Consider the following 15,772-nt stretch of genomic DNA (forward strand, 5'->3'; position numbering starts at 1 on the left):
GTCAGGAGAAGGGGCAAAGGTGAGTTACTAGCACCTTAAAACCAGTCACTTAGGGCAAATTGACTTGCCAGCGGTGGTTGGCGGCTCATCTAGGAAAAGGAAAGATCTGATCTCAAACCTCCGCTGCCTTGCGGCTATCTCCACTCATGGGGAAGGTCTTGGAAGTAAACCCTCCATTCATTCATTCAAATTAAAATTGTAAATCGTTATGATTTGACAAAGGAGAGATTGTCTAAAATCTTTCCTAATGTTGATAGTTATTGCGATAGATGTAAAACTGGGACAGCTACACTGACATACATGTTTTGGTCTTGTTCTACATTGGAACAGTTTTGGAAGTCAGTTTTTTCTACAATTTCTAAAGCACTTAAAATTAATTTACAACCTAACAAATTAACTGTGCTCTTTGGAATAATACTTCAAAATTTTCATGGCATTTCTTTGTCTGACCAACATGTTATTGCGTTTGTTACATTGATAGCTAGGAGGGCCATTCTGTTGAAGTGGAAGGATACGTCGGCTCCCACTCTGTCACAATGATTCTCTCAAATGATGTTATGTCCTAGTTTGGAGAAAACTAGAAGTCGAACCTTCGAACCTATGTTTGATTTTGAGAAAAGATGGGGTTCATTTGCTCGTTACTACCATTTGAGTTAATTGATAGATTTTCTCCACAATCTAATTGTAAATTTTGTTTTTTTTTTGCTGGCAGTTTGACGTTTATCTTTAGAAGCTTTTTGCATGACGCATGGCTCCAGAGTTGAACACCTAATGGGCACACAATCCACATCATCCCTTATCTTCAACAATAACCCAAACGGGCTGAAAACAGAACAAACAGCTCTTATAGAACTGCTAAATGAAATACCTACAGCAGAACAGTAAAGCTGTGAACCAGGGCATTACACATAGAACCGGAGTGTACACGAATCACATTTGATCCCACTGGTTTGTCTAAGAAGAAGGGACTTCAACAACCTGGTACCAAATGACTGATCTCTACCAGAGAGGAGGAGCAGAGTGGCAGCAACACCTGCAGATGTCCCACCAAATCACACAGCCTCCCATTCTGAAAATATTTCTTTGGTCCCTCTTCATCATGGTGTCAAAATCTGACAGCTACCTACCCAATAACATTGTGGAACTATTTTCACCCGAGGGACTAAATCAATCAAGGTGGCAGCTCACTTTCTCAGAGGTAACAGGGACTGGTCAATAAATGCTGACTGAGCAGCAGTTACCCTAATTCTGGAAGCGAACAGTCCAGAAGAAGGAACTGGGTCAACCGTTGATTCATTTCCATAGATTCTGCCTGATCTGCTGGGTTCCTCCAGCATTTTATGTGCGTTGCTTTGGATTTCCAGCATCTGCAAAATCTCTCATGTTAATGAAAAAATTGTTCATCCTCTGGATATAATTAGGGCTTTGAGAAGAACTCAACATTTTGAATGGAGTTTGATAGAGCTTTAGAAAATTCTGTAAAGTTGAGATGTTGAAGTAATGTCGAAGTAAAATATATGGACTAGGCAAAGAGTTAATTTCAGAATCTGTTCCAGATTTCTCTCTGAGAAAAAGGACACAGTCCATTGTTGAAAGGGCAGTTCCCAGAGGCCAGGAGTGGATGTTGAGCTAAGTTATTTAAACACAAGGGAATCAAGTTCAAAACTTCTTAAGCAAAAGATTATGCTGTGGACTAAATAATGCGTAATTAAGCCACAAAGGCACTTATGTTTAAATTACATAATAGAACCACAAAACAAGCTGTTTACAATGGATTTTAAGTGGAATTTATTGTTAAGTATTTTGTAAATGTCAGTGTAACAGTGACTCTTACAATTCAAAAGGGCAGTGCACATGCTCCTGTCTACGTAAATGATGTTAAAATTGGAAGGATTGAGAGCTTCAAGTTCCTAGGAATGAACATCAGCAGTAGCCTGTCCTGGTCCAACTATGTAGACACCCTGGTCAAGAAAGCTTACCAGTGCCCCTACTCCCTCAGGAGGCTAATGAAGTTGGGCATGACCCCATCAACCCTGACTAACTATTACCAATTCACCTTGAAAAGCATCCTACCCAGATGTATAATTGCTTGGTATGGCAGCCGATCTGCAGGTGACCACAAGAAACTGCAGGAAGTTCTAGGCACAGGTCTGCAGATGACAGAAGCCAGCCTCTATTCCATGGACTCCTTCTGCACCTCTCACTGCCTCCTTAAAGCAGCCAGCATAATCAAAGAGCCCAGGCGCCTCGGACATCTTCTCTTCTCCCTCCTTCCACTGGGCGGAAGATATAACAGGCTGGAAGTGCACGTGTCCAGGCTCAAGGGCAGCTTCTACCCCACTGTTATGAGACTATTAAATGGTTCCCTAGTAAGATAAGATGGATTCTTGACAATCTGCCTCATAATAATCTTATACTCTATCATTTACCTGCACTGCTCTTTATCTGTAGCAGCTAGATGTTATTCTATATGGTTATTGTTTTACTTGTTTACCCTTAATGGCCTGTGCACTGAACTAATCTCTATCAGCAGTATGAAAAACTCATACCTTGGTGTATGTGACAATAATAAACCAGTTCCAAGGTACAACAGTAAACAGTTAACAGCTTCTCGGAGAATGTTCTCTTTTTGAGGGAATTTTGCTGCTGTGAGCTCCAGGCTCTTCTTCACTCTATCTGAAAGACCCAGATTTCCTCACTTGGAAAGACAGGGGAAACTAATTGGGCATAGTGAAACCATTTTAAATTGTTTTTGCACACAGGCCCAAACCCCTCTAAGTCTCCTTTGACTCTTCTTCCTTTTATTCTTACTTTTTCATCCAACTGGTCCCTTTAACACCCTCCTTTTCCCATCCCCCACCCGCTCCATCAACAATCACCCACTCGTTCCTCCCTACGATTTCACTGCCCACCACTTGCCTTTTATTCCATGTTCCAATATCCCCTCCTGTCAGATTCCATCTTCTGCAACCTTTTGTCACCTCCACCTACCACTACACATTTCTTACATCTCCGTCCCTCACCTGCCTATCATTCCCTCACTTGGATCCACCTTCCACTTGCCAGCTCCAGCTCCGCACCTTCCCCTAGCTTTTTATACTGGCCGTGTGCTTTCTATGTTTCCAATCCTGACGAAGGGTCTTGACCTGAAACGTTGCCTGTCCGTTTCTCTCCATAGATGCCGCCTGATGTGCTGGGCTCCTCCAGCATTTTGTATGCCAGCCATGAGACACTGTGTGCACAAAGACCTTTTCTCTGTTTCCTCTACGGAATGCAGATGCATGTCAGATTTATAGTCGTGTAGTGTTGGGGTGGGTCAGAGAGGGAATTGCAATGGAGCAAGGCTGGGCTGAGGTCCAAATCTTCTGCTGGGGAGGAAGAAGCATCAATAACTCAAGGGTCAGCTTTTGGACAAGGTGAGGGGCTGCAGGAGGTGATTGAATGGCCGCCGTGGGGGATAGGAGAGTTCTCCGGAGCACCTGATACTCGATTTTTTTCCCCTCAAAACATATTGCTGAGAACAGAGTCCTGTGTTGCCACAGCTAGTCAGGATGAACTTCAACAAAGACCATGGTGTATCAATGTTACACTTGTTGGAGGCTGTTGAGATAATTTATTATCATTTAGGGACTGCTGAGAAACCTGGTTTCCAGTAACCTTTCAGAATGTGGTACCTGATATGATGACATTATCAAGTTGGTGTGGTGAGGCACAATTCCAAACTTATTCACATTCAAGTCAATTCAATTCAAATTCAGTCACTGAAAAGTAATTTACTTGTCTTCCCTCTTTGCAGATACATTTGGAACATTTAAAAAGCTCTTAGGCACGTAGATGATAGAAACATGAAGGTCTATGTAGGAACGAAGGGCTAGATTGATCTTAGTATGTTAAAAGGTCATCACAGTGTCACGGGCCGAAGGGCCTGTACTGTGCTGTAATGTTCTATGTTCCATGGTATTCGTGTTAAAAGTTTGAAATGACCCTACACTGGCCTGGTGTATTCTATAGAAACTGATTACCTACCTATATGCTGCCATCACATTGGCTGAAATATAGAAAACTTACAGCAACAAAGCTGTGCCGAACATCTCCTTAACTTAGAACTATCTAGGCTTACCCATAGCCCTCTATTTTTCTAAGATCCATGTATCCATCCAGGAGTCTCTTAAAAGACCCTATCATTTCCACCTCCACCACCACTGCCAGCAGCCTATTCCACCACTCTCTGCATAAAAAACTTACCTCTGACATCTCCTCTGTTCCTGCTTCCAAGCACCTTAAAACTGTGCCCTGGGAAAAAGCCTCTGACTATCCACACGATCAATGCCTCTCATCATCTTGTACACCTCTATCAGGTCACCTCTCATCCTCCATCGCTCCAAGGACAGAAGGCTGAGTTCACTCAACTTATTCTCATAAGGCATGCTCCCCGATCCAGGCAACGTCCTTGTCTGATCCCTCTATAAGATTACAAGCTTACCTTGGTGGCCATTCCCGCCCCATAGAATTTTCATATTTGAGCAGCCCTCCAATCCCAAATGGAGGAAGTCTTTGCCTTCATGGTGCATGCCCTAATCCACCAAAAGGGGTTAAATGATTCCATCAATCAGGAAATGGATGCTGCACTATCAGGGCTGACCTCCTTGAATTTAGTTAATAGCTATCATTTCCTTTTTCCACACACTTCACAGCTGCATTGAGAAGTGCCAAAGCAGGTTTCTTTATGTGAGCTCTTTTCATTCATTGGTTTCCTGCTTTGGCTCCAATTGAATTTGGATTTCAAGAATTCAGTGACTCCGGGGTAGAATGGAAGACAGTGCTGTCTCCCTGACCATGAGATTGGATTTGGAAGCAATTAACTTGCTTGTCTTGTTTCCTGTTTTTAGGATGTATGAGAATCACATGCATTAGAATACTGGTTACACTCGATGTTCAACACCATCATCCCATCAGTACTAATCAACAAGCTTCAAAACTTGGCTCTCTGTACTTCCCTCTGCAATTGCACCTTTGACATCTAATTGGGAGACCACAGTCAGAGCAGATCAGTAATAACATCTCCTCAACACTGACACAGGCATACAAGCATATGTGCTTAATCCACCTCTCTACTCTCTCCACACTCATGAATTTACAGCTAGGCACTGAACAAATACCATCTATAAATTTACTGATGACACCACAATGCTGGTAGAATCTCAGACAATGACAAAGAGACAAGCAGGAGTGAGATAGATCGGTTGTCAGAGTGGAGTCACAGTAACTACCATTCGCTCAATGTCAACAAGCCGCCACTGGTGTAGTGGCATCTGCAACGGACTTCAAGGTGGTTCTGGGTTCGAATCCAGCCAGCTCCTTGTATGCTGGGTTGAGTAACAGACAAAAATGCTAAGGAAATGGCAAGGTTACTGCCTGATGTGGCACAAGGCGTGGAGAGGAAAAATCAATGTCAATAAGATGAAGGAATTGATTGTGTACATCAAGAAGGAGAAGTTGAGAGAATATACATCAGTCCTTATTGAGGGGTCAGCTGTGGAAAGAGTGAGCAGCTTCAAGTTCCTGGCCACCAACATCTCACAGGATCTATCCTGGACCCCTCACATTGATGCAATGATGAAAAAACACACCAGCGGCTCTACTTCATTGGGATTTTGAGGAGATTTGGCACGTCACCAGACTCTATCCAATTTCTACAGATGTACCTTGGAGAAAATCCTGACTGGTTGCATCACTGTCTGGTGTGGAGGCTCCAATGTGCAGGATTGCAAGTAGCTGCAGGGGGCTTTAAACTCAGCCAGTTCCATCATGGGCAAGACCCTCCTCACCACTGAGAATATCTTCAAAAACCGATGCCTCAAGAAGGCAGCATCCACATTAAAGTCCCACAGCATCTGGGCCATGCCTTCTTCTCATTACTGCCATCAGGGAAAAAGTACAGGAGCCTGAAGACCCACACTAAATGCTTTAGGAACAACTTCCTCTCCGTCACCAGATTTTGGAACAGTTCATGAATCCATGGGCACTACCTCACTATTCCACTTTTGCACTAGTTATTTACTTATTGTATCATATAATGTTTATGTCTTGTCGCAAAACAAATTTTACAACATATATCAGTGATAAACTTGACTCTGATTCTAATACATTCACATTTACCAGTGGCATGGGCATTTTTGTCATTACAGAATAAAAGATTCCATTTTAAAATTTGCATTTGGTGGGTATATTTATTTCATTATTATGAAAAATGACTAAGAAGCTGACTGGAAACACAGGAAATATGTAGGAGTAGGAATGAGCCTTATGTGGGGATCGAGTATTGTTGTACCATCCAAGCTGAGAGCTAAAGTGTTGGAGGAGCTACATGCAAGTCATCTAGGAGTGGTAATAAAAAGAGCATTGGTTCAAAGCCATTGTTGTCTAGTGACCTGGGATAGATCAGCTGATAAAGCAGCTTGGATTATAAAACACAACAGATGCGAGGGAGGAAGTTTTAAAATGAACCTGAGATGACTACTTACCTGTTGAAGTGCAGCGAGACGTTTGATTTTAAAAGCACAGCATGTTTCTTCACAAGGGGGCACAGATGGTTGAGTTTTTTTTTTAAAAGGCAGAAAATGGGCAAAATTCATGGGTTTATATACAGTGAGTACCGCTCAGTAATAAGTTTTTAAAAAACTGAAATGGCTGGCTACGTTGGAAGGACAGATGTGTTTGATTGCACAATAGATAACTGGATCATGTTCCTTATACTGAATGAATTGAGCAGTATTTTAAAGCAAATGGAATAGCCAATAAGAAATGAGTGCCAAATGAGTGGGAAAGCAAAGTTTCCTTTTAAGTTTAACTGCTCCAACCAAACCAGCCAAAATGAGCTTAGCTGATATCATGAACATAATGCAGGAACATTTAGAATCACATCATTGTTGATTGTGAAACGCTTCAGGTTTCACAAGCAGAATCGAAAGGCAGGGGAGTCCATATCTGTGTACATGGCTGAATTAAAGAGATTGTCAGTTCAGTAATTGGCTTAATGATGCACTGAGTGATCATTTTGTTTGTTGAATCTTACAAGAAGGCATTCAAAAATGGCTCCTAGTTCACTCGCATTTAAAAGAGCATTTGAAATTGCTGTATCAATGAAAATAACAGCCGGAGATGCAATTGAGTTGCTGTCAGGAAGGAAAGTGAACATGAACAAAATTGCAGCATCTACACAAAAGCCTGCCTGGCTGAACATGTTGCGTTGCTGTCATGGCAGGGTTACACATACACCAGACCAAAGCAGGTTTGAAGTCAAAACTTGGGAAAATACAACAAAGTAGGACACATACAAAGAGCACGATAGACAGGCAAAAATAAATAGATTGGACAGGGACGAGATAAAGATAACAAGTCAAGTTGCAGTTTCAAAAGCGCGCTAATCTGCACGCTGTTGATAAAAAAAAACCTGATAGCGATGTGAGTGACACAGGACTGGGCAGCATTGAGATCTGAAATGTATAAACTAACAGGAGGCATGCAATATGGCTGACATCAGAAGTGAATTCAGTTTCAGACATTCCACAAAATGAGTTTGAACAGCATTTCAAAGACACTGAACTGAAGCCTGCAGGTATTCAACAGGGAACTGCTATTCCATGGTAGCCTAGCGGTTAGCACGACACTATTACAGCTCCGGGCATTCCAGAGTTTGGAGATAAATTCAAGTGCCACTCTGTAAGAGTATCACATGAAATGCGTGGGTTTTCCCCGGGTGCTTTGGTCTCCTCCCACAGTCTAAATGCAGTGAGTTAATTTAGTCATTGTAAATTACCCTGTAACTGGTTTAAGGTTAATCATGATCATGGAGTTGTTTGGTCAGCATGGCTCAAAAGGCCAGAAGGGCCTTCTCCACGTTATATTGCTAAATAAATATATACAGGTATACTTATACTGGAGAAATGTAATTCCTGTGGGAATGGCATTCATAACAGTGAAACACAACAACCAACAAGACACATTGGGGTTGAATGTGGTAAAAATATGAGCATTATGGGACCATGATTGACTGAGACAACTGCAACTTGATTGGAGATCTATCCACTATTTGCATGCCACATCCCCTGTAACAGAGTCAATTGCAAGCAAATCAAGAAAGCTACTAGGAGAAGCCACCGCAGTGTTCAAGGATGGCAATGGGAAACTCAAGCGTATCAAGGGTAAAATAATGTTAAATGAAAATGCCTCACTCAAGTTTTACAAAGCCTGTGCAGTTCCTTATACCAGCCGGGACATAATAACCAGTGAACTAGATCATATGAAGGGGGAAGGAATTCTTTCCAAGACTGAACGGAGTTCATGAGCAACACCAGTGGTCCCAGTAGCCAAGAGGGTTGGGTCTGTTGGGATCTGTAGTGATTTTAAGGTCACCTTCAACCCAATACTCAAAGTAGATCAATACCCTCTGCTAAAGATAGAGGGTATCTTTGTAAACCTTTCTGGAGGAAAATACTTCCTGAGGCCTACCTACAGATAACAATGAAAGAAGAGTCCAAAACATTTCTCACCACAAACACTCACAAAGGGCTTTATCACCAAAAAGGGCTTATTTTTGGAGTAGCATCTGCACCTGAACTCTGGTAGAAAGGGAACCAGGCACTTGGCGGCGTTACCTAAATCATATCATTGTTACCAGCAAGAATGACAGGAACACCTCCAAAATCCTAAGGCAGTGTTAAAAAGATAAGAAAATCATGGGCTATGGGCACAGAGCAATAAGAGTGAATTCTTCACTCTGGTCACACTACTTTCACAAGAAGTACACAAGTGTGCTGAGAAAATTCAAACTGTTGTGGATGCCCCGAGGACAAAGAACGTGTCATGGTTGTGGTCCTTTTTGGGATTTATCAGTTCTATAACAGGCTCCTGCCAAACCTGGCTACTGTGCTCCACCCCTTGAACTCATTACTACAGACAGGGAAGAAGTGGCAATAGACAAAGCAGTGTGAGATGACTTTCCAAAAGGAAAGGAAATGGTGACATGGGCCACTGTACTCACACATTTTGATCCATATCATCCACTGAAACTTGCCTGTGACTCCTCGCCTTACGGTATAGGTTCAGTCATGTCACATGCTTTGCGTGATGGAAGTGAATGCTCCATAGCCTTTGCGTTGTGGTTTATCATTGCACAGAAAAATTATGCACAGGTTGGCAGAGAGGCCTTGAATCTAGTATGGGGTATAAAACGCTTCAGCCAGTACTTGTGTGGGAGAAGGTTTACCCTCATTATTGACCCTCAACCATCAGAGCCCACTTTCAATCCACAGGAGGTTGTTCCACTAAGAGCAGCAGCATGAATGCAGAGACGGGCTCTGCTCCTTGGAGGACACAATTACAAGATAAAATTCATGAGAACTAGTCACAGGAATGCAGATGGATTGCCCCATTTGCCCTTGGGAAAGGAAATACCTAAAAAAAATTTACAAAAGAGAGCTCTTCTCTTGAAGTATTCTCCCTAATGCAAACCCAAAGTCTCCCTATTATAGCAGAGTTAAACCAAAGGGAACCAAAAAAAAGACCCCACACTGTCTCCTCTATGTGGTCACCCTAAATGGCTGGAACGTGCAGCACCAATTCCAGTTCCCCCATTTTTACCAGTGCTGGGATGAACTTGCTCTTGACAGGGTTTGCTTTATGTGGGGATTGAGAGTTGTTGTGCCATCCAAGCTGAGAGCTAAAGGTTTGAAGGAGCTACATACCGATAATCTTAGTGTGGTCAAAATGAAAGTTGTGCCTCGAAGCTTTGTCTGTTGGCTTGGGATAGATCAGTAGATCAAGCATTTTGGTGTGCACTGTTCGAGATGTCAACACATCCAGAAGATGCCAACAGCACTGCCTCTCCATCCCTGGGAATGGCCTGCATTGTCCTAATAGACGATTCATGTGGATTTTAGTGGACAATTCATGGTTGCAAATTTCTTGGTAGTGTTGGGTGCACCTACAAAATGGCCCAAAGTCTTCACAATAGCCCCCACTACAGCTTTGCATACTGCTGATGTGTTGAGAAGTCTCTTCTCAAGGACTGGTGTTCCAGAACAGATAGTCAGTGACAATGGACCACAGTTTGTTGTGGAATAGTTTCAGTCATTCCTGAAAGTAAATGGAATAAGACATATTACATCTGCACTGTAGCACCCATACAAATGGCTTGGTGAAAAGGTTCAATGTTTCACTCCTGGACAAGCAGTCCTTGCAAGGGACTACTAAGGTTATCAAAAGTGGGTACTTGGAAAGATTAAGGCCAGAAGTGGACCACTCTCCTGCACAGTGGAGATTGTGTCTGATATTATCTGGAGACAACGCATCGATCAGTTGAGGAGAGCAGAGTCAATTGTTGGAGACGAAAAGTGGCCAGAGATGTCAGAACCAGCAGATGTCCTGCAGTCCCAGAGTCTACTCCTACCATCTCCACAAAGGAGGTCCCAGAACCTGGGATTGTTTCACCGCCACAAATCTCATCTGCCTAGTAGAGAGATCCTTGTCAGGAAAGACATTATCCCACAAAAGAATAATCCTCCAAAGCAATTATATCTTTAAACCTGAATGGGACAATTTGAAATTTACTGTGTTGTGGATGTTTATGTACATAAGTTGAGATGTATTCTGTATTGAGTTGGAGCTTATAGCTAAGCAGTGAGGAGTGATGTGTCTTTAAAATTTTAGTTATATGAGAGTAATATTGTAGACTTACTCTTTGAGCAAGCACTCTGTTGTTTAGATAATTAATTACAGGTTATATGTAAAAGTATGTGAATGGCATACGTCATTACACCACCACATCATATATAAGCCTCACTAAAGTAAACAAAGTAGACACGCATTTCCCAAGCTCCTAAGTTTTCCTTTCAACTAATTTCTGAGGTTACAAAACATAATTTGTTGTCACAGACAGTTATGGGGACCAAGTCATTGGGTATATTTAAGCAAAGGTTGAGTGAATCTTGATTAGTAAGGATGTCAAAAATTATGTGGTTCAGAGGGATAGTTAATCAGCCATGATGTAATGGCGGAGCAGACTCGATGGGTCAAATGGGATAATTCTGTTCCTGTGTTTTATGGCTTTGATACAAAATACATAATTCACACATATTCATTATTGGCAGCTTATAAGGTAGAAAGCCCAGCAGTTTCTCCAATTTTAAATGAAAAGTTATGTTAGGATCTGGAATGCTCATCATGTTCCAAAAAATGTGTCATTCCAACCAGCCAAGAAGCTCTGCGATGTAGTCTGTTCCATGTAAATTAAATAAATAGTTTAGTTATTACTTAGATACAGACTGTTTTAAAAGGAAAATGTCAAAACAAACTTAAGTTACTTGAGTTCTGAAAGTTTTACATTTTTACAATAGTTTTCAATTTACATATCAATAAGTCATACATTTCTTACACCACTTTGAGAAGCATTCACTCCATCAACCACATTACAAGTAGTTATAAAAATTTATTTACACTTTTGTACAAGTTCAAAAGCTACAGAAATATTACAGGAGTTCTTTATTGCATACAGTTTATACAGGATCCACATTTATTTGCCATAACTTCCCAGTAATATACAGTACAATTTGAAAACATTGACTATTTTATAATTCTTATTCAAACATTAATTTCTAACAAAAATATATTGCTCCAATACAGGTAAAAAAAAAGGAAATCAACTATACTTGTTCAGAAAGGTGTTGTTCTGGTGTTAGTTTGCAACAGTACACTTAGACAGAAAGCACATGGGGAAAAAAATCAACTGCTTTGGACTCAGCCACTCTCGCCAGACAAGAACAGAACTGGATGGATTATTTTTTCCTTCTTACTTGAGCCCATAACTTTTTTTGTCAACAATGTTCTTCTATTCTTGACGTGATTCCGGTACAATTGAAATTGTATCATTCTATACCGCATGAAAAGAAATTCCTTCTGTATCTACATTCAGAGAACCTCTGTGCTTGAAATTAACTAAATTGCCAATTATTATCACACAAGTCAATGTATATGTTATATGCAAGCATTATATATTTCAGGAAAGCCAGTTTCCTGAGCACAAAGGATAAATACATAGGCATATATATTACAGGCCAACCTCTTTCACATTAAAGAATTTTGAACTTAATGAGGACAGTACTAACTAAACGCAATACAACTGCTATTAACTCATCTACCTGCTTACTATAGACCAGTATCATTTCTCTTCTATTTTGAAGATTATTCCCTGCCAAATCTCATTGCTCATGGTTCTCAGAACTTTATAAATGATGTTCAATCAGTAACTGCAATGAGGTAAAGTATCTCAGCACTGGTGAACAAACAATATCCAGAGACAATCCTGTTAGTCACTCAGAACATTTCTCGAAATTCAAACTCAGATCCTGGTGTGAGTACAAAGGCTGTACAGAGTTAAACATGACCTGGGTCATGTAAAAGACTTCCTCTCTGATTTTACCAACAAAAAATACCGCGTCGTTCTGGGCTAAAACAATGAAAATGACTGTTCAAGAAAAAATATCATGTATCAGTCAACAATGGGAGACCGCACATTTAACAAGCCTACAAGTGACAGCCTACAACATTTTCAAAAGGTTATGTGAACAAATATTTCTAATTATTTTTAAATAAGTGGAAGAAATCATTTCTAGTATAAAATTTTATTTCCTCTTTTACAGACTCTATTATTAAGGTTACAAATGAATTTGTCTTAGTTGGAAGAATTGCATTAAACATGATTGAAGAATGGAATAGTTTTCCAAAAGGGTAATTGCTGGTGTAATGATACATTTTTGGGACACCTCTACTGACAATACTTCTCACCAGTGCAGTTACATTTTTATTTAAAGTTAATGCTGACAAAATTTAAACTGGATACATTTTTAATTACACGTGTTATTGGTTAACCGTCAGTTCTTAAACAGTAGTTTCGAGAGTAGAAAAATAGATGAAAAATTAAAGCAATTCCAATTTGTTCAGTTTGAATTTCTTCAGTTCCAAGTCTATACCTGATGCCCACTATGAAAAACTTACCACCAATTCCATTAAAAACAAAATTAATCTATCACATTAAAACATTTAGCAAAGTGAAGCAATTCCAGAAACAAAAATCTATTTTAGAAGGAAACTTAAGGCAGGCATTTCTAAAATATATTTATTATATTAGTGCTTTGAATTTTAAAATTAATCTACTTATGATTTAATGAGATTGAAAAAACCCAACATAGCCAATTCCATCTCAATATATTGTAATCAGTTTCAAACTTATATGGGTCTGACTTTCTCAAGCCAGTAGTCTCCTTCATAAGGATCAGTTTTGAATGCATGTCTAATGTCAATGGCAGATTCTGGCTTGAATTTTAGTTCAGCTCTGAGTGGGGATGCAGCAGAAGATTTCCTACTGAGTAAAATCAAGTGAGAAAAATCAAGTGAGAATATTATAGAATCACTCAAGATTTTTTTGTTTTGGCAAAGAGTAATCACACTGGCCCTTCAGAACCCCACAAAGAGTTTAGTCTCAGTTTTCCAGAAAAATTCCTTGGAAATAAAATAACTAAACTGCTGGGAGAACTGAGCGGGTTTTGCATCAGTTGTAAAGGCAAAGGGATGCTCGATATTTCCAGAATGAGAGTTTTAATGGAAGAGAGCCAGTATAAAGGAGCAAGAGCAAGGGGCGAGGCAAAGCTGGGTGGGCAATTGGTGGAGGACAATTAGGCAGATGAAACTGGATGGGGAGGAGGAAGGGAGCACCAAGACGTAATGGATGGAACCAGGTAAGAGACGGGGAGAGAATAACGAAGGTGAACCAATCGAGAAGAAACCCTGGTGGATAGGTTCCATCTGCCCCATCACCCACAAACCTATTCAACAGGGTTTCTTCTCCCTTGACTCCTGTGCTGTCCTCTCCCCTCTCCTATATGGTTCTGTGTACCTACAAATCCTCCCTTATCTGTGTCCACCCATCAAGTACCAGCCTCTGCCTCTACTCTTGCTCTTACTTCTATACTCTGGCCATCTTTCCTCAGCAATCTTAGACCAGGTACAGAACTACAGCCTCTGTGCTCACACCTATGTTGCTCAGTCCACTGAATTCTTCCAGTTACCTTACCTGCTTTGCTCCAAATTCCAGGTTCTGCACTCTTGCATTTCCAAATTTCTTAAGAATTCTGACCTGAACTAGTGGAATCTTTCAGCATGGAAGGAAGCCATTTTGAACGCATTGGATCTTTGAACTAAATCTCCAGTTAGCCTTGATCCTTATCGCCCTGAATATTTTTATCTTTTCAAGTATATAAGTAGTACCCTCTGCTTCCGACTACTATATTCCGGATCAGCGCATACAGGAGAAAGTTACTCTCCTCCACTCTATTACTCAATCTCAGACTTTCTGGTCTCCATACAATTGACATAACTCTTTTTAGTTTTCCCCAGGGTCAAACTTTGCCACTTCCTGAATTAAAGTCACCCTAACATCTTTCCGAAACAGTTAAAAAAACCTTCTTCACTACCACCGTCCCACAATCCATAGCCCTCATTACTTTCAATGTCTTCCCTTATGAAGCTGTACTAGCTTCATCAATGAAAGGGTGAAAGCGACTTGTGACAATTGTACAAACAGTTGCTATTTCTGAAACTGAACAAAATCACCGGCTCCTCTTTTACAGACTTCGAAGAAGTAAAACGTACAGTAGGTGTTCAAATGCTTTGTTTTACTTACTTTTGCAAGTATTTAACTTATCACAACTTAAAGTGCCTTCTTGTTTTGCCTGGCTTAGAAAGGCATCAGTTGATTGAAGTCAAACATGTTTTAACAAGGTTTTTTGATTAAACAGCCCCCAATATACCACCCTGCACACTCTCTGAAAATAATAAGCAAGTCTATGAGTACCTCCTATCATGGAACTGTGCTGGTAGAGGTAAAATGACAAGAGGATAGACCATCTTACTCATTTTCCCTTAGGGAACCTTCTAACAGCAAGGTAAATGTTGCTTGGGGTTAATCTGTGGAGTTTGTTAAATTTGGTTACTGGGATTTCCTTCTAAATCCATGAGGCAGGAGAGGAAACTCCATATGAATCGAATCTTTAAGTTAGTCAGTTTAATAATACAGATGCCCAGACCACAGGTACAGACCACAGCAGCGCAACATGAAAGGACCCAACAGCTGAATTTGAAACATAGACCATGCGACCATTTGGGTTTTGAACCGTCCTGAAGTTTTTAACCATGTATTCAGAGCCATTGAAGAAGATTTTTTCAGGAAATGCATTGATCTGAAAATAAAATAAAGATAATATCATGTTAAGTTTTCAAGTAGTAGTTTTTTTTTAAATCCAGTATATCATTTTTTCATGAAATTTTCACTCCAAAAATGGAAAGCTCAACAAACCATGCGTTATTGAATGGCATAATCCACACTGAACAGTGTTAAGGTGGATAAGAAATGGACATTGCAATGTGCAATCCACAGCTACAAAACAAAAGCAAATTTACCAGCCTTAGAAATAGTGAGATCAATTTCCTCTGCAACAAAAATGATATTGGATTGAATGGCCATATTCAATGGCAGAGGAAATTAGCTGACCCAAAAATCTAGACTCTGAGAACATGGCAGGATGTCATTCACCATCAACTCACATCGCAATCCCATTTCTCCCAGGCATATGTCTGCTGAGGTTTAGAATAGAGGTGACTTGATTAATTCATACTAGATACTTTGACATGGTGGATGTACAGAGGATGTTTCTTCTCG

General features: G+C 40.5%; 1 protein-coding gene across 2 annotated transcripts in view; it reads right to left on the bottom strand.

Annotated features, from left to right (window-relative positions):
* Window positions 1–11,520: 11,520 nt before the first annotated feature.
* ca4a (carbonic anhydrase IV a) overlaps window positions 11,521–15,772 on the bottom strand; it is a 33,256-nt gene continuing 29,004 nt past the window's right edge. Inside the window, exon 8 of one of the 2 annotated variants that reach the window (XM_059973198.1) lies at window positions 11,521–15,293. In XM_059973198.1, the coding sequence (XP_059829181.1) occupies window positions 15,114–15,293 (180 nt within the window). In that variant the 3' untranslated portion in view covers window positions 11,521–15,113. The remainder of the gene's footprint in view (window positions 15,294–15,772) is intronic. The other variant, XM_059973199.1, reaches the window with a different exon arrangement.

Source organism: Hypanus sabinus, chromosome 6 (genome assembly GCF_030144855.1).
Source record: "Hypanus sabinus isolate sHypSab1 chromosome 6, sHypSab1.hap1, whole genome shotgun sequence".
Classification (NCBI taxonomy): Eukaryota; Metazoa; Chordata; class Chondrichthyes; order Myliobatiformes; family Dasyatidae; genus Hypanus; species Hypanus sabinus.